Source organism: Mya arenaria, chromosome 14 (genome assembly GCF_026914265.1).
Source record: "Mya arenaria isolate MELC-2E11 chromosome 14, ASM2691426v1".
NCBI lineage: Eukaryota > Metazoa > Mollusca > Bivalvia > Myida > Myidae > Mya > Mya arenaria.
Genome location: NC_069135.1, coordinates 47,670,282 through 47,690,213, shown reverse-complemented (window position 1 = coordinate 47,690,213; position 19,932 = coordinate 47,670,282). Strand labels below are relative to the sequence as shown.

General features: G+C 34.0%; 2 protein-coding genes across 9 annotated transcripts in view; one reads left to right on the top strand and one right to left on the bottom strand.

Moving 5' to 3' along the window:
- LOC128217248 (muscle calcium channel subunit alpha-1-like) overlaps window positions 1–19,932 on the bottom strand; it is a 167,879-nt gene that overhangs the window by 126,761 nt on the left and 21,186 nt on the right. For 6 of the 8 annotated variants that reach the window (XM_052924254.1, XM_052924256.1, XM_052924260.1 and 3 more), the window contains exon 1: window positions 5,407–5,666. The exons of 1 other annotated variant lie outside the window; for it this stretch is intronic. In XM_052924254.1, the coding sequence (XP_052780214.1) occupies window positions 5,407–5,425 (19 nt within the window). In that variant the 5' untranslated portion in view covers window positions 5,426–5,666. Of the gene's footprint in view, window positions 1–885; window positions 1,272–5,406; window positions 5,667–19,932 lie in introns of those variants that run through there. One more of the 8 variants, XM_052924257.1, reaches the window with a different exon arrangement.
- Window positions 5,911–19,932, top strand: part of LOC128217250 (mRNA-decapping enzyme 1B-like) — a 124,100-nt gene continuing 110,078 nt past the window's right edge. The window contains exons 1-2 of the mRNA XM_052924263.1: window positions 5,911–6,030; window positions 12,684–12,724. Of these exons, the coding sequence (XP_052780223.1) occupies window positions 5,911–6,030; window positions 12,684–12,724 (161 nt within the window). The remainder of the gene's footprint in view (window positions 6,031–12,683; window positions 12,725–19,932) is intronic.

Sequence of the window (19,932 nt, the reverse complement as noted above, 5' to 3'; positions counted from 1 at the left end):
ACTCTGTTGGCAAACATCAACTGAGAGGTTGGCGTGGTGAGCTTAGATGAACCCTTGTCTAACGGAGACCAAGGGGTACCCAAAGCAATGAACATGATGGTAACACAAGGGGCTAGCATTGGGGAACTTTCCACAGCCATCCGGGCGTAACTAAGGTGAAAATTGGACAACTGATCCAAACTCCACCTTTAAGTACACCACCGCAAGCATCTCAGTTCACGTTTGCCAGCAGAGTCCAACTTAGGCAAACTCATGTAAAACTAAATCAACTTAATCAAGCATTCAGGAACTTTTACAATTTGACAGAGCACAACTTACAAGGTTAAAAATGTTAAAAAAAACAACGTTTGCCAGCATCAACCCTTATAAACTTTTAACAACTTTTACTAGTGGAGCTGGACGTTTGCCCAAACATTGGTAAACGTTGGTCCAAACATCGTAGTGTGATCCCAGTTTTAAGGACTGCATAGCTTACATGTGTATGCAGTGATTTTCTTTGGAAATATTTTTACCCCCTGTGCCTGCAAATTGGGAAAAAAAGTTAACTTTGGGAAAAATACAAAATCAGGCCAAAATAGCAAATATAATGGTAAATATACATGTTTTAACTTTTTTAGGGCATACATTATGCTGTGAAAGAGTAAGTCCTGTCAAGATTTTGTTTATATTTCAAGAAATTCATTGCTTTTTTATTCATTAACGTAATCTACATTAATCAAATTGTGAAAATAATATGAAATTTTGGGGGAAATGGACATGGCCTTTAGAGGGCAGAAAATTGCACACACAAAAATCCCTTGTATGTTACTCTAATGTGTAAAACACAAGATAAATCTTACATGATTAATCCCTTTTAATAGACCAAACTTCATACATTTTACTTACCAATCATTATTCCTCAAGAATTATTAGTGAAGCTCCAGAACACAAATATATTATTTACAATATCCTTCTTGTTGAGGAATTAGTCACACAGGCATATGTTTTATATATCTTAACAGACAGTGGTCTATGTATAAACAGGCTCATCCTGCATTCCCCTGTATACAAACTTTCACATTCCTCCCTGCTACATTGGCAATGCACTTTCCAGATAAGTGTTCAAATATTCCTAGAAAAGTCAATCAGCTCAAAATAACTTATTTCCCAAACTTATATTGGTATGTAAATAATCCAACCACTGTCTTCAACTTGTGAATATATGTGAAAAAATAGTTAAAACTGTAGACACAGAAAATAAATGTAGATATTAAACCATCATTTACACCCTTCCCACATACATCATTTGTCATAAGTAGAAGTGAGTCTTCCCTCAGAACATAGCCTATCTTAAACATCAATTGTTGGCATACATCTGTTATAAATTCACATATTCTGACAATTAAAGAAAGAAAACATAGTTATGACATATGATGTAACAACACTAACAGAAAGGTACCTTCAACTCATAAATAAACAATTTTGTCATCTGCAAACCTAACAAGATCTATATATTGTTTTGAAAATGTTGAAATATTATCTGAATGATTAGCACTAAGTCTGTTTTGCCTGTTTGCATAATATTGTCAGAATATGTCCGACTGTGTGACAAGTGAGTGTTTTTCTGTCTGCCTTGTATTATGGACAAAACCAAAGTCAACATTATAGCCATCGCCTAGACAGCAGGCAATGTCAATTTAAGAACTTGCCAGGACGTCTGTCTATCCATCTGTCTGATTGATTATTGAAACGTCTGTCTGTCTGTCCGAATGTGTTTTTAATTCAATGTCTTTCACTCAATTTTTATCGTAAAATACATGTATGGTCTGTTCAGAAGTATGTATGTCATTTTTTATCAGTTATCCAACAGTGCCAATTGCTTATAGCCAATGAAAAAATGTCTCACAAACACAATTTAAATTAGAAATACTGTCAACACAATAAGATGGAAACTAGCAATGATTTTGACATGATTAAACTGGCACATATACCGCATAGTTTGTTCTCCTCCATTTTTGTTTACACATTCAATCAGTTGGAATTCCAATATGGCTGCGTTGACGAAATTTTGCCGTACTTAATGTCATACATGCCATATCCCCCGGAGGGGGGAAAAATCCCCCGGAATTTCGACCCATCCCCCGGTCTCCCGGAGGGGGATGAAAATCCCCCGGAATCAAAAAAAAAGTGTGTTTAAAATTACGCAAATTTATCACAGTGTTTAATTATATATGCCTGTTTACAGTTATAATGCCCTTCCTGTCCTGAAGCTTAATTGGATTATCAACTGATGGTGTGTTTTAACAACACCTATTGGGTGACACTTAATAAATCAGCAGGGCACATTTCATGCATTGTTTTGATTGAAACTGAGAGAATTTGCGTAAGAAATGTCAATTAGACTGGCCAGATTTTCATTGGTTAAAACTATCATTTTTATCCAATCAGAGAGGATGTAACAAATTAAAGCGTTCTTCAAAACATGTGTCATTGTCATCAAAAGGATTAATAATTTAAAGGTGACAGTAAATTATTCAGTAAAGAAAAGGATTAAAATAACTAATAGACAATGCTGTTTTTGTTATGCCTCACTAATATGTTTACATACATGACATTGACCTTCATCGCAAATATCGGAAAATAACAGAACTTCCAGAAGAGAAACTGAAAGTAGACAATTCGGATAAAAATGACTTTTATTTATTTATTATGGTGGTGATGTTTTTATTTTTTGATGAATGCCAAAAGAAGATATGTTTATGAACTTAAACAATAAATAATTTAATTATGCATTTGCTTTTTATCAGAAGCAAACAAATCTGACTATTTGGGAATTGAAATGAAAAATATTGATAATTCATTCCATTTTCTCTATTAGTCTGAAAGTCATCATTTATGATCATAGGCAGCAGATTTTGTATCCAATTTTAGAGGAAGGTAAGCCCATTAAATTGTCTCTGAAACATATTTTTCTGTGAAGTATTCTATTTTGCAAGCGAGTGCCTTTATTATGCAATATGGCTGTGTCTCATAAAAATATAGATGAAGTGCTGGAAAAAGGGGTAAACAAGGTGAATTCGTGTGGTATGCCCGTAATGCTACATGGCGATGATGAAAATCCCCTGGTATGTGACCCAAATCCCCTTAAATTCTGGACATAATCCCCTAGGGAGCCTTTCAAAATTATGGCAATTTGTTCTGAAAATATGGCATGTATGTAATGTGTTTTGATTGGTAAGATCAGGAAAAACAACTATTTATAGATTTGCACTCGATTTTACAGCGTTTGAACCAGAAGGTTAGATATATCAATGTCAAACCTCTGATGAATGAGAATTATTATGAAAACACATCTGTAATTTATTGTGGCCAGTTTCTTATAACAGAACTCACAAATCAGGAGAAATCATCCGGAGCTGGTATCAGTGCTGCTGCTGATGAGCCAAGCCGAGTGGGAGAACAAAAGATAATCAAGATAGGCAAAGGTCTATACCACACTGATAAAACACAGTCTGCAAACATTATCACCAAGATAAGATCTCTGAAGGATATGTACCTTGTTCTACCGGTTTCTTATATGCTGTAATCACTAAAAATGATGGTCAAATTAAACACTACTGAACCAGAGTGTAAAATAATATACTGGGAAACAAATAAAGAAACAAATAAACATGGTGTTTTATAAACTAAAGAAATGTTTTTAAACTTAACATACCCAGGTAAATAATAGCAAATTAAACATATGTGATTGTTTACTGAGTAATTTATGAAGATTTCATGGTCAAGTTCCTAACTTAATGCTAGTTCCTCTATTTATTTCCTTTAATCAAAGGTATTGCACAAAGCAGTAGACATTTCTTCTTACTTTATTGATATTTAAATATTAAAGATGCACTCATACTCCCAAATAAGATGTACCACAATTAATCCAATTGTTTAAATTTACCAAATAAGAATGAATACATATCGAGTGTTCTTATGAAGGATACCATGTTTAATTTGAAAGAAAGGTTTCTATTTCTACCTAAAGGGACTATAGTTTATCACTAATAATCTTTTAGGACTCACCAGTCATTATACTTGTGCATCTTCAGCTATAAAATACAGTATTACACAGTTACAATCTTGTTATGATCAGTAATAAATATTTTCCATAAATGCATTATTTAGTAAGCAGTTAAAGGTTAATCACTCAAAATTTATGTTTGTAATACATGTGTTTGCATTGATTTTAAATACAAGCGTAACTTTATATGACCTTTAAAGTCACTGACAAATGCTGTAACAATATCAGTGTTGTTCTAAACCAATACATATAAAAGATGTTACAAAGAAGAAACTGTTATTTATAAATGAAAATATGTTAAATACAGGTGTCAGCTGTTGAAGCATGTGTTATTGCAATATTGAAATTCGCTGTTGTTAAACATATACACAGTCGGAGTCCAATAATGCATATCACCAAGGTTACAATTTATTTAAATGTTTATCACTAATATGGGGTTTGTCTACTTTCACAATAGAAGTTGCTGATACATTGGAACAAACAATGCATACTCATGCATTATGTAGGTTCAGTCCTTAAAAGCAACTGCATATTAGCCCCATTTATCAATATTAATTTATATATGTTGATTGTTGAATATGATTATATTGTTAATCAAAACTTTACTGCCCTCAGTGAGGGAAAAGAGGGAATGACTATAAGAGAAGTTGTACCAATATCAAAGCTGCATATCTGGAGAACTTGTCCCATATACAATGTATATATAAAATCATTATGTTACATAGCTGATAGTAAAACATTACCAAAGGTATAATATAATATACATGCAAAAAACATGCATATTAAAACTAAAACTTTAACTTCATTTTTCTCAGCAATTTTAATTAGGATTATGTGTGCTATTTAAAAAGGATTCATTAGATCCGAAACAACAAACTGAAGTCTATTGTTTGAAAGTACAAAAATGTACGTGTAGTCCAAATAGCAACACTAGATTCACTTAGAGCCAAGCCCTCGCTGGAGTCCCCCTTATTAAAATGTAAATGCACAATGTTGCAAATAATTGATGATATGCTGACTTGTTTACAAAAAAATGACAAAAAAGAAAAAGAAGAGAAAAAATAGGGAGAATTAATATATATAGAAATTATAAAACTTATAACTAATCAATTGGGAGTAGGAATTCATTCTTCTTAGCACCCATGGCACATATGTATCCAATGGCACAAATACAATATTATTGATCATCATCATCATGTATAATTGTACATGACTGTAATGTATTGACCATTTGTACTTCAGTACCCATACAATGATACATGCAATAATTGCTACGTTTCGTTATAACAATTAAACTAGGGAATACAGAAATAATTTCTAATGCAAGGTCTTTTGTTTTCTAAACAAACTGTGTAACATACCTCTGTCAAATAATGCCATTTTTGTGTTTGAACAGATATGCTTCCTAAAAATTCACCAATGAAACACTCAACAAATTAGCATCTCAGCATCAGCAACTTTTTAATCCGGGCATCAGCCTCCGAAAATACTCATCCTCTCCAAACAACAAATACACATGAGACATGAAACACAATATACGGATAATAGGATGGTCTTTCAGCATTTGTTTGAGACATTAGACAGCTTTATTCTTCTACAATAGAAATTCTAAGCTGTGAAGTGCGAACCGCTGCAAAATTGGTCACGGTACACCGGCTTCCTGTTTACTCGACCAAAACAGTAAGAGGTGAAGACATAATTTGCATAAATGAAATATATGAATAAAAAATAAATAAGCTTTCATTTGGAATATGTTATGCGACCACATTTATAACTGAGGATAATTACTTAAACAATAATACTGTAATTTTTCAATGAAAACTGTATATTATTTTCCTTACTGCGTTCCTGTTGTATTTTAAAAGATGGCGGAAGGACGGATGAATTTAGCTGCTGTACAGCAAAGAGATCCGTATATTACAGAAATTATTGACACTGCCTCTCAAGTAGCGTTATATTCATTTAATTCTAATACAAATGAATGGGTAGGTATCAATTTATTGCATGTCAAGCAGCACATATCGCATACCTCACTAAAAATGTGTGCAAAATGTCTTCGGATTTTAATGTTCTGTATATCTATTCTGTGCCAGTGGCAGTGCTGAGTGGTATTCATTGCGTAACAGCGAAGGCATATATCGATTTTAGACAAACATTGAAGAAGAATGTTAACTATAATCATCTTTGTCTTGAGTCATAAGCTTCTATAATAATAATAATAATAAGCTAGGGTATTTAACAAATTGCTTAATAAAAGTTATTTGGGTATTTAAAAGCTATTTTGGTGCGATAAAACTGCCAATATTATAGATAAAGGCATTAATGAGTGTCAATCAGCACAATTTAGCTCCAATACTTATCCTTTTTTCTTTTTCCTTTTTGTGAAATTTCTAGTAAAGTTGGGTTTGTAACTAGCCACAATAATGCGCGTTTAGGGGGAAAAAAATTAGCATTAGGATATTCATTTTGTTCCCTAAACGCCACAAGTCAACTGAGCAGTACCAATGTAAAATATATTCTTCAACTATTACTCCACAATACTTAACACTTCACTGTTGTAACACAAAAGTTACACTTTAATTAAATAGCCAATACCTTTTACTTAATACACCTAAGTGTTTTATGAAACACAAATAATCAGTTTAATTTAGATGGACTTCCGTCAATAAAGCATTCCCATTTTGAAACCATCTAGCAGGTGCCTGTTATCTTTTCGCTCAATATACTTAGCATTGGGATCTGTCATTCTTGGCTAGGAAAACAACAAGTTGGTTATGGACGCGTAGAGTCGCCAAATAAAAAATTGTCTAAGACTCTGAAGCTTCTGTTTATATGGACTAGGTTTGTGACTAGCCCAACTTGCTTTCAGATTTAATGTATATGTCGAGAGAATCACTTTTTTGTCACATTTTAGGCTATATATATATATATATATATATATAGTTTTTGAAGAGCACATGGATTTTGTGTAATATTCTGATTTGATCAAAATTATCAGCACTTAGATGCAAAGCAGCTTTGATCACACAACATTTTTCACAACACATTGTCAAGTGACTTATTGAAACAGGTTCAAGGCTTTGGAACAAAGGTTGTTGTAGTTTACCCACACTTTTTTTCATAAGAGTATATTACTGTTTGATTATTTTTTATGTTTGTGACCATGCTAAGAGTAAAAAATTTACAATTTAAAACTTTTTAACCAGTTTCAAAAGAAATGAAGTCAAGTTTTTATGTGTACCTTTTCTACTTCTGCCAATACTGGTGCCAAACCAGCTGCTAAAATATTACAATCTTTTATCCAGTAATCCCCCCTGATAAACATGAATGAAAATAGAATGTTTAGAGGAAGTAAATGCTGCCCTGAATGGGATATGCTCCATTCTTTAATAAATACCTTGCTAGACTTATGATAGAAATGTTAGGACTAAATGTGTTCTGATATGCAAAGGCTCAGAATCCATTGTATTTTTCACAATTTCATATACAATTATGTGCTTTACTGCAAGCCCGTACCCTATCTGGAGCTGTGTTAAAGGGGCTGTTTCACATATGATAAAATAGCGCAAAAAAAGAAAATTGTCGAAAACTGACATAAACTTGGCATCGATGTGTACAATGCATTGAAACTTACTAACTGAAGTACCACATAGTTTTAATACAATTTATTTAAATTAAGCAGTTATACTTACTGAAGTACCACATAGTTTTAATACAATTTATTTAAATTTAGCAGTTATTTTGTATTTTTCCATTAAAAAAAGATTACTGGGTATGTCAACCAGGTAGAATTCATTCCTTATGCGTGATTGGCTAGTCTGTGTTATCACATGATATTACCGAGGTAGGTGTATATCTTAATTATGTCACCCGATTAGAGTAAATGACTGGGTATAAGACGATAGGGGGTATTAGACGCAGGGAAAAAAATCTGTGAAAAGTCCGAGAAAAAACTTTTAATCTATGTTTTTAGTTAAAAGACGCATAGAAAAAATGTCAAAATTGTCCGGCATTTTCAGCCACCATGTTTGTTGACAGTGACAAAAAAAATTTTTTTTCGTAAAAATGGCGATGGTTATCTTTAAAACCATACAACCATACTGTCGAGAATGAAAAGTTGTGTTATGCAAAAAATATTTTGACAGTGCCCAACTTTGCTTTTTTATATGTAAGTTTGATTATTGTTTAATTCAATTTATTATTCAAAATAATATTGAATACCGTAATTCACAAGAGTTTGGACACCATAAATTAATTATTTTTTTCGCTCTCTGAATACCTAGAAAATTATCATTTTCACATTTTATTTACATGTTTATTTAACCTGCCTTTTTTCTTCATGGTTGCTTTTTACCACTTACCGTATTTTCTCGACTATAAGACGGGGAAATTGGGTCCCGATTTTTACCCCCAAAGTAGGGGACCCGTCTTATAAGCGAGTCGATAAAATATTAAAAAAAGATTCAAGTCAAAATCAGTTAAATTTTACATAGGGTATTCGTCTATCCAGTCTATCGTCTGCTGATATAAGTATGGGGCAATTAAGTAAACAACAACACGAAATCTCTTCACCGCGCGTGCTCTGACGTCACACAGTGTACCGTTATATCTGCATTTTTTCTCATGGCGCGTGTCAGTATAATTAGTTTGACAGATATATCAAATCAATAAATTGGAATTTTAATATGATGTAGGTACCTAACTGTCAATTTGATTAAGCAAACAAATGACAATGCGGATATGAATCCTTTATGTTCGTCGCCAATCAAGGGACAATATTGCCTAAAGCATTATTGCTAAACAAACACCTATTCATGCCTCGGCTTTTCGCAGTTATGTTATTGAAGCCATTTATTTTGCCGAAGAACTTCATTGGTGTCTTCAATAAAAAAATAAACTAAAACAAACATATGTTGTTATTGATTAATTATTACAATTTCGATAAGTAACGACCTGTCCTGTAAACTTATGTACTCATTTTTAACCTACCTCCAAATAGAGAGCTCACAGTTGACCGCCATTTTCTTTGAGTAAAACAAAAACAGTTACCGCGAAAGTCGATAATTGGCCGTTGAGCTTGAACATTTTTACTCATTAGGAAGAATTTTAGCATTTTAGATTTGCTTAAAAATTGACCCCGTCTTATAAGCGAGTCGAAACAAAAAGCACCAGATTTCATGGGCAAAGTTAGGGGGCCGTCTTATAAGCGAATCGCCTTATAGTCGAGAAAATACGGTATTAGTAATCAATGGTCATAAACTTATTTATTATGCCTATAAGTGTAAATCCTTCATCAAGTTATTTAAAACACCATTTTATACATGCACTGAACTGAATAAACACATTCTATCGGCTTCAGATCAAAGAGTCACACTGTGTGACGTCACATAACTTACAGTTATACCCACGAGGATCTCGTGGAGAGCATGGACATTGCTATGCAGGATTAATGTATAACTGTACGATTATTGCTTCATATAGTCTATAAGTGTGGTACAAGTTTGAAAGTTTATTGGCAGATCGTTTTACAAACATGTCATGTCGATGTTTTCTTAATCCCTTGATTGCCTTTGTTGTTTGTTTAATCCTCAGATAAATATATCACACTTCCTTTTAAACAGGCAATAAATCGTTTAGGATGGGTAGTAACTAATTAAATTGTCACAGTGGTGTATACGGTTAGGTAATCTAGCCAGGCATTGAAAAGATAAAAATCAATAATCTTCGTCTGTGAAACTTGGTAACTATGAAAGTTATGATTGATGTCCTTTGGGTGTCCGAAAATTAGGTACGCAAAATAAATTATTTTGGGAAATAATTATGGGTTTCCAAATATTTAGAGTGTCCGAACTCTTAGGTGAATTACGGTAACTTTAATCGAAAAATATTTTTGTTGAAATTATAAACGTCTTACGATATACCGTATCCAGATCTTCAACTGCCGTTTTAACCCGTATATACTCGATCAATATGACGCGAGTAACATCCCTTTTTACATAAATCTAAACAAACTCTCGGCTTGAAATTGACCTCAGAAAAAAAGTTCAAAAAATTGTTACTGGGTATTATACGCAGGCATTTTTTTGCATCAAAATCTGAGGGAAAAAAGTGCGTCTAATACCCAGTCATTTACGGTAAGCCTTTGTAGCTCAGTGAGTAAGACGCTGGACTTCTATTTTAGCGACGCGGGTACGAACCCGGTCTCCGACACAATTTTTTTTACATTTTGGTACTTACAATTATGATATCAAAGCATAACACATTCTATTAGATAATTGTCCTGAGATTCGTTACAGAAAAAAAAGAGACTATAATATGTTAAAACAATTCTAGAGTACAACTAGTTGTGTTTAGATATAAGTTTCAAAGTTTCAAAGTTTATTCATACACTCAATGTAAACAGAGTTTACAAACATGAGGATATTATAGGCAAGGCTTCTAAAAACTGGCAATTTGCCGGTCTGGACCGCTTTTGACCAAGCCAGACTGATTTCAGTTTCAAAAAGTGTAAAAAAAATCGGCCCGAAATTTTTTCATTTTTTTTTATAATTTCGGTCCAAAACGTCAGTAAAAGTTGTAGAAATTGTGCCTGTAACACAAACATTCATGGGTCATTACGCATTCAAAACTACCCCCAATAGGTCATAAAAGTGTCTTAGTTACCATCAGACCAATGCGACCAGCTGCTTTTTCCGCTACACTGATCACTCTATATAGCCTATCTGTTAATTAGCAGACGCTTGCAATCGGTCCAGTCACGTGTATTGGTGGTCGCAGAAGACACAATTAAACAAACTATGTGTTAATTATGTGCTTGCAGCTATCCTGATTAAGTTTTAAAATCGGTCGATATTTTCACATGGCAATATGCTATGTCGCTGTCGATCATTAGATGTTATATCCGTTTGTTGATTACCAAACTGTTAAATTTAAATTGTAATAAAGAACCATTGCTGGTTAAAAACGGTTTTAAAGATAAATGCATTTGTCATTGTTAATCTGCGAAAGCATTAAAAATCCGAATTAATTAACTTAGTCATATAAAGGATATCAACAGCGACACGCTTGATTAACTAGCAGTGCGCCGCTTACGTCATTTTAATTTGCAGTAATGAAAAAAATCGTTGTCGTTATCACACTTATAGCTTGAAGACCCGATAATAAATCTAGATGTATATTATTATTCAAGAGTATCAGTTGAATGTTGACCCACCGTAGAAGCATTAAGCAAATAAATCATAATACTGTTTCATTTTTTGTCGTCTGACCGCTTCCCTCCGGCCACAGTTAATTACGATCGCAGTCGTTCTTGTTAACAACGCCACAGAACTCGATGATAATCTCATTTGAATTAAGCTTGTATCAATGACTATCTGAATCGGCTATGCTGGCTCTAGATCCCTCTAACGAATTGCAACATCGCGAAAAAATATTGACAGAAATGACGTCGCGAAAATGTGTGACATTTCTATATAATCGGACTTTTGAACAGGTCTTTCTTTTTTTGGGGGGGGGGGGGGTTGTCGTCGGGTCCGGACCGATTGAGGTTCCAAACTTTTAGAAGCCCTGATTATAGGTGCTAAGTATAAAGAGGCTTTATGCAGGCACATAGTAAATACATATATGAATACAAAATGTACAATGAGGTTAATGTTGTCTGAAAGGAATGATTCATTGAGTTTCAAATTACAAATAAAATTACAATTATCAATAATCAGAATCAAAATTATGTCAAGTTTAATCATTTTAAAACAGAAAAATCAACATTATGCCAATTATCAAAATTCTCCAGAAGAGTACGTTCTTTTAAGGTATAAAGCATGGGAGAATTCTAAGACAGAAACTAGTACGGTAACTCATGAAATGAGGACTGAAATGCTTCTGTGTCGGCATATTTAGTCTTGCGCTTAAGCTTGATTTATATATTATATTTTAAAATGAAGTATTTTGAGTACAAAACGTGCGGATATTGATTAAACCAATCAAATACAATTTCATTCAAAGTTATGAACTGTTTTTGCATTCTGATGATCCATTGATTATGTCACTCAATTTACACATAAATTTACACATAAAACATTTCTAAAATACAGCAATAATACAGGAAGAAGAAAGCTTGTACAATTGCACAAGTGCTAAATGGTGCGCCTTTTCAATTTATCCCGACAAAAAAGTCTGAAAGCATTCTAGTAAAGTTTGACATTGTATTTCGTTCAGACAGCCCAAACCCTTTACTGTATGTCTCTGACTTGGTCAAAATTAATTCCCAAGGACTTACAGACTGACTGTTTTCCCAGTGATTGAACTTAGACTTTTTGCTTTTAGACTTTTGGATCTAAAAACCAGCATTCTAACACAAGTGCTTGACACATGTTCTCATATGAAACCCTGCTATATAATGTCCAGAATTTTATTACTACTTTTTCCAAATATCATAGTTAATTAAGTTTAAATAAGAAGACTTTGTCAAACATTTAAAAAAGAATGATAAAGTGCAATGTATTGTTTCAATTATGTACATGTTACTTATGCAAAGTTTAATATTTCTACACCATGTATAAGTATTGATTTAAGGGCAGTAACTTTGGTAAGAACTGTTTTGGTTTGTTTGTAACAGTTATTTCCCTTTTCTTTTCAGGAAAAGACATCCATTGAAGGGTCGTTATTTACATACAAAAGGTAAAGACCAGTATTCATCTTCCATTGAAAGGCTTCATTCTTGAGAGCAAGATGATGATTTTGAATAAATCTTATAAACATCAAGTTTGTAAAATACACTCCTTTGTAATTTCCAGGTCTGAGCTGTATGATAGCATTCAGTATTTATTTGTTATAATAATATATGTAAATACGGCTAACTAACACAAGTCTTTTAACATTGTTATATGCCCTTTCATAAAATCTGGTCAGAATGTGAATGGGCATATTGTATCAGACAAGTTCGATAACTGGCCATTTCGCTCGAGTCTCGGAGAGTTATTGCCTTTTAATTATAGAATTTACCTTAAATTGGTATTGTCCGATCAATAACTTTAGAAGCCTTTGTCTAATCCTCACCAAAATTGGTCAGAATGTGTATGGAATTAATATGAGCTGGATAACCAGTTACATGTCTCAAGTCACTTGAGAGTTATGGCCCTTTTATTATAGAAATTACCTAAAATCGGTCTTGTCCAATCAATAACTTTAGAGGCTTTTGTCTGATTTCCACCATATTAAGCCAATATGTTAAGGGGCAGAATATATAGCTCATGTTCACCAGCAGCTGATATATGTTATATATAATCTGACAGACAAAAGCTCTCAAGAGCCACTCTGGTTGAGCCACTATGTCTTGGTCACCCTTGAATTGAATTGTCAAATTGTTGAATTTACAGTGTCCATTCTCTAAATTTAGCTCTGAACCAATTATCACCAATCTGTGTGTCTTTAAAAAGGGACTGGCATATTTTGCAACTGTTGGCACTCTTGTTATATATTCTCTTTATTTCCACCATTACAGTGATTAATTATATAAATAATACAAATTATATAAATAGTACAAGTGTTACACATAATAAACAGTCATAGAAATATTATAAATTATATGCAATATCACATACATGCCATGAACAAATTATAACATTATTACACACTCTCAAACACAATCATACTAGTATTTGGTGACAAAAAAGTAAGAACATTTATATAATATTAAACTTTATGCAAAGGAAATATAGGAAAAAGAGTACTCGTTTATCGTAAAAAGGCAATGGCTAGAGTAGAGAAGTTTAGGTTAATAATGGTGTTGTTGATAAGGTAGATTTGCCGATTAACTTAAATTGGTGATGATTTGGCAAGGGATGATAACTGTAGAAATAATATTAGATGAGTTAGGCACTAATACCCGCACTTGTCGAAACGAAATACAAGTGAAGGTTGTGCGGTGTTAAACATCTACGTTGAAAACAATGTAAAAGGAAAATAGTATACAGAATATTTATGATATACAGAATTTTATCAAAGGACAGAGAGTCTTAACATTACGCATTAAGTTAAGTTACATATCAACTATTAAGTAAGGATTGAAGATAGTAAAATACAAGAATTAGAAATAAATTTGGTATGTTTCTTTCTGTTAAATGTAAAAATGTAATATATATACATATTTATATTTAGCATACACATTTGCTATAAATAGTTGAATACCATAAAAACTGACATTTTAAGCATTGAAGTACAAAAAATTATTAGTCCCAAGTAGGAAAGATAACTGCTGAATGCTGTAGGAGGGACTGTACTTGCTTCCCTCCCCTGTATACCGGTGATTTGTGGAGGGTAGTTGTTGGACAGTTGGACTGAGAAAAGCCCTCATCTGAAGTATTCTTATTTATACAATTTCTACTTATTAATCAAATGGTTTAATTTTTAACTACTTTATACAACTATAGCCAAAAAAAACATTCATAGTACTGCTTCAGATTTTTTTAACATTCTTAAATATGGTCGGATAATATCAGATTCTGTCCCGAGTTAGCATGTCACATCATGAACCATGGTCTGACACTCCGGCAAAACAGAAATAAAACACTCAGGAGTGCAGAAATAAAACATTCTGGAGTGTGTAAAAGGTTTTAAGAAAGTGACTGGACAGCTTGTTTTCGGAGGGATTTATTGGAATCAGTGGTATTAATAGCATGTCTACAAATGTCTGAAAAGTCCCAACAATTTGGCATGAGGCTATTAGAAGTTTAAAGATGGATTAATGTGTTTGATAAGGAGATTATGGTTTTCTCTGTTTCTGCATAATTTTTGCTGCAAGTTGACCGCTGCTGTTCGTCTGTTACAGTTTTCATCTTAACCCTGGCTCCTTTAATAAATGCTGGCTCTTTAATTCAGCCCTTGTATTTGTCAATCATATAAAATTAAGGCGTTTTTTATGCCCCCGAAGGTGGGCATATTAAAATCGCACCGTCCGTCCGTCCGTCCGTCCGTCCGTCCGTCCGTCCGTCCGGCTCTGTAACTTTCCCTTGTATGGACAGCTTTTAAAATAACTTGCCACATGTGTTCCACATACCAAGACGACGTGTGGCGTGCAAGACTCATGTCCCTACCTCAAAGGTCAAGGTCACACTTAGTGTTTATTCACAATGGAGTGCTGCATATAAGGACATAGAGTATAGGTTGTCGTGTCCGGGCTGTAACTTTCCCTTGTATGGACAGATTTTAAAATAACTTGCCAAATGTGTTCCACATACTAAGACGACGTGTCGCGTGCAAGACCCGTGTCCCTACCTCAAAGGTCAAGGTCACACTTAGTGTTTATTTACAATGGAGTGCTGCATATAAGGACATAGAGTATAGGTTGTCGTGTCCGGGCTGTAACTTTCCCTTGTATGGACAGATTTTAAAATAACTTGCCACATGTGTTCCACATTCCAAGACGACGTGTCGCGTGCAAGACCCGTGTCCCTGCCTCAAAGGTCAAGGTCACACATAGTGTTTATTCACAATGGAGTGCTGCATATAAGGACATAGAGTATAGGTTGTCGTGTCCGGGCTGTAACTTTCTCTTGTATGGACAGATTTTAAAATAACTTGCCACATGTGTTCCACATACCAAGACGACATGTCGCGTGCAAGACCCGTGTCCCTGCCTCAAAGGTCAAGGTCACACATAGTGTTTATTCACAATGGAGTGCTGCATATAAGGACATAGAGTATAGGTTGTGGTGTCCGGGCTGTAACTTTCTCTTGTATGGACAGATTTTAAAATAACTTGCCACATGTGTTGTGTGCAAGACCCGTGTCCCTACCTCTAAGGTGAAAGATACACTAAGTGTTGATTCACAAGGGAATTCTGAATATAAGGACATAACAGTGTAGGTTGTCAAGTATGGGTGGTATTTTTTTATGTTCAGAGGCAATTTAAAATAACTTGCCATATGTAGTTGACACGTAAAGGCAAGATCAACTTTTCATGTACTGACCTTGTTCATAGGTCAATGTCACATTCGGGGGCATTCGTCACATACTGTGACAGCTCTTGTTTCATCTCAACTTAATCTCAATACATCCAGGCCTGTCACCCCCCCCCCCCCCCCAAAAAAAAAAAAAATAAAAATAAAAAAAATAATCAAATAAAAAAAAAATAGTGATCCATTTCAATATTGAATTGAAACTAGAACTGTCAGGAAATCTTTGTGTGCTTTGTGTATTTACAAGCAGCATAATTTCATGGAATGAACAGCGGCTTTAACAATTTGTTATGTGACAAAAGGACTGCTTTCAACAGTACTTTAATGGATAGCTTCAAGCACATGATTCTTATGATTGTGTCTCCTGTGATCTCCATGTGTTTGGACCTTTTTTGTCCACCAATTTACAGATATCGATTGATTATCATTAGTAGCCGATTAGCAGCTGATTGGTCATTTTGACACATTTATTGGGGGTATTTTGGAAAGTGTTATGGACGAACAAGGTTGTTTTAATACATTTTCTACTGACTTAGCCATTTTGGACTGAAATTATAAAAATTCTTTAAACATTTGGACCAATTTTTTAGCCCTTTTCTGTTTCTGAAATCGGTAGGCGTGGCCGAAATTGGTAAAAACTGGCAAATTGTCAGATGTTAGAAGCTCTGTTCAACAGTGTTTATTTAAGAACACTGCCACAAATTTAAGAATTATTAATATTGTTTTTGAAATTTTGAATATGAGATATTTTGTGTTAGCAGTCTTCAAAACTAGATATTTGTAACAACACGTGCACTAAATCTTGTAGAACTACTGGACCTCAAGTTAAAATTTGAACAAGCTGGGTAAACCTAATACTGGTAAATTAAAGTCCTTGCTGGTTTGTGCTTATTTTTTGGGCTTGTGCTTATATTGACCACTGAGTTATTAGATAGGATTTAGGTGTTCTTTCTCCTATAAAAAGTAGTACTTTGTAGTCGTAATTAACCGGCAAGTGAACCAAAACAAAACTAGAAATGCCAACAAAGTATAAATAAGCATAGTGAAGCAAAGGTAAATAGCAGTAAATTTGTCTGATGGTTTTTGAGAAATCATGGATATGTTGATGGAAAAAGCAGAACTTGGTAAATAGGTGCCTTGAGCAGAGTTTCAGCCTCATGAGTCATTCCTCCGACTGTGCCATCATTTCTTTACTGCTGCTGCGCTGAAGATGTTCAGCTATAAGCCTATTGCATTTTCTGTTTTCTACTAATTATGGATCTTGTACAAGGACCAATTTTTAGCTCTACTGGCCAAAGGCCAGAAGAGCTTATGTGATGGTAATGTGTACGTAGTATGTGCATCCGTGCGTCCATGTGTCAGTGCGGTCGTGCGTCTGTAAACAATTGCTTGTGAACACGATACAGTCTTCAGTTTTGATTGTATCTCGATGAAACTTGTACAGTATATAGATATCCATTAGAGCTCGGTTCCTTTCGAAAACCAGCCAGATCCGTCCATAAATGCCTAGATTATAGGCCATGAAAGTTCGTGCGTCAAAATCCTAAATATACATCTAACTAAGTCTTCTTCAGGGCACATGATTGTATAATGTGAGAAAAAAGTATGTGAACCATCTTACATGTCCTACTGCTTTATATTCACCAATGTGATTGCCATGAACAAAACTCAAGCTGAGAAGAGAAGTCATTACGTCATTTCAGCCATTTATTGCTCCAGTTTGCGGCATCCCTCTGAGAAATTCTTTTTACAAGTGGCATTATGTAAACAATTATTTTCGGCAATGAAATTGCCACAGTGTTTTTTCTTGATCCAGGAATGTCTAACTCCGTGAATCTCCCTGTGAAATGTATTTATGTTTTTTTGCTAGCACTGGGAAAGAGGAGATTGCATCTTCCTAACATATGTTGAGTTATCACAGAAAACATCGCCATTGTAGTATTTACTAGTGTACTTGAAAAAAATGTGTTGCATCAGAATTTTCCAACATATTGAAATAATGGATTTAACACCACTTTGTGACTATCCCTTAAATATAAGGTTGCGAGATCTGTGTCAACATTACCCATCACTTACTTATGCAATAAAGATTCAATTGGCTGCAAAACCAGCTTGTGTTTAATCAGTGTTACCTGATTTTGTTCAACCGATAAATGTAAGGTTCTTAGAGAGGGTGCAATTCAAAAGGTTACGCCCCTAAAATTTTTGTTGAAAATGTAGGGCGAGTAATTTTTGTGCAGGGCAATTTTTGTGCAGGGCGAGTAGAACACCCTTCCTTTTCTATTGTCTACTGTCATTTTTGAATTAGTTACATTTGAATAATTTTAAAGGACAGACAACCCTACTCATTTGATTTCTTTTTACTCTCAATCTGAATAACATTTGTTTATACCATTTAAGGAAGAGAACCAGATGGATTGCAGATATGAAATTTTAACACATGGGGTAAAAAACATGAAATTCAGTTCGGCAATATTAGGCGGACTGAATTCACTCTGACTTGCTGTGAAATGAACAGGGATGAAGTTAATAAATTTTTCATTGGGCATTGTAAAATGAAACTAGAAATCCCATTGGCCATTGTTAAGAAAGTTGAATAAAATAAAGGAGTACGAAATATGATAATTTTAGCACTGTAGTTGTCTGAGTGAGAGGAGAAGATATTTATTGTTCACAAACAATTTTTTCTGAAAGTAACACAGATAATATTTTAAGACAAAACACAACAAGAACAATGCTAAAAATATGAAACTATTCGAAATTGATCTGGTTGATGGATTATCATAGGTCAAGGTCACCCTATGCCATATTGGACCTAATTTAGTCAAAGCATCTCTATGTGAAACAAATTTGGTATCAAAAAAAGTGCAAGTTAATAAATTTATTTCATTTTTGTCAAATACTGTTTGGCATAGCCAGGGCTCTCGCGAGAGGGTGACTTGGGCGAAGTGGTCGCCTAAAATTCCCAGACTTCGCCCATTTGTATCATCAAAGCGACATTGACTTCGCTGAAAATTTTAGCACATTGTAAATCTGTCAATCAGTGATTATTTGGCCACATCCTAAACATCGCAATTAGCCAATCATAAAATTTGATAATCTCCTAATCCGATAATTGGACCGTGTCATCCAATTACCAAAACATCGCCGGTAGGCGGAGCTATTGAAAGTTAACCAATCAGAATGTACATTGAGAAGACCCTGATCAAATGATATACGTTCGTTAAAATGAGATAGAAAAGGCGACATAATTATGAACAATCGTGTCAAGCATTAATGAAGTTAAAAAGTAATTGATATATGTATTGAACAAACAATGCCAGACATTTTAAACATTGTTGCTTATGATGCAGACGGTCATAGCCATCTCAAGCCATCGGCAAGGTGGCGCTAAGAAAATCAATAACATGACGTATCACCAAATATTTGATTGGTTTCAGTGAAATGTTTACGATAAAAAATTGATTTGTAAACACATTTTTTTTTATTGCTTTATGTAGAGTTTTAATACTTACAGTATTTTTCTCCTGTTTACGATGTCAAAAAAATCAGCGAGATCGCCATTTTGTCAGAACAATTTTCCAAGTTAATTTCTCAACCTCCCATTATGTATTGGTAAAGTTTTCATCACTTAGGACTGTGATTTAAATGTCATTTGGTTCTTAAATGTCAGCATATTTAAAATTATTAAGCCAGAGACAAGTTAATAACAGCATAGCTGAATGTGACATTCGTACCCTATCCCGAACGTACCAAAATAAGATTCGCCCCCCTACTATATTGACAGTTAATTTATTTATCATTTTGATTGTTGCAAATCCTTAGCTGTCTTGGTTTTTTGTTTCATTTTAGATGTTATTTGGAGATCTATAAACTATGTGACATTGATAAATACACTTTTGCTGAGCCAAAAATGATACATTATTTTAT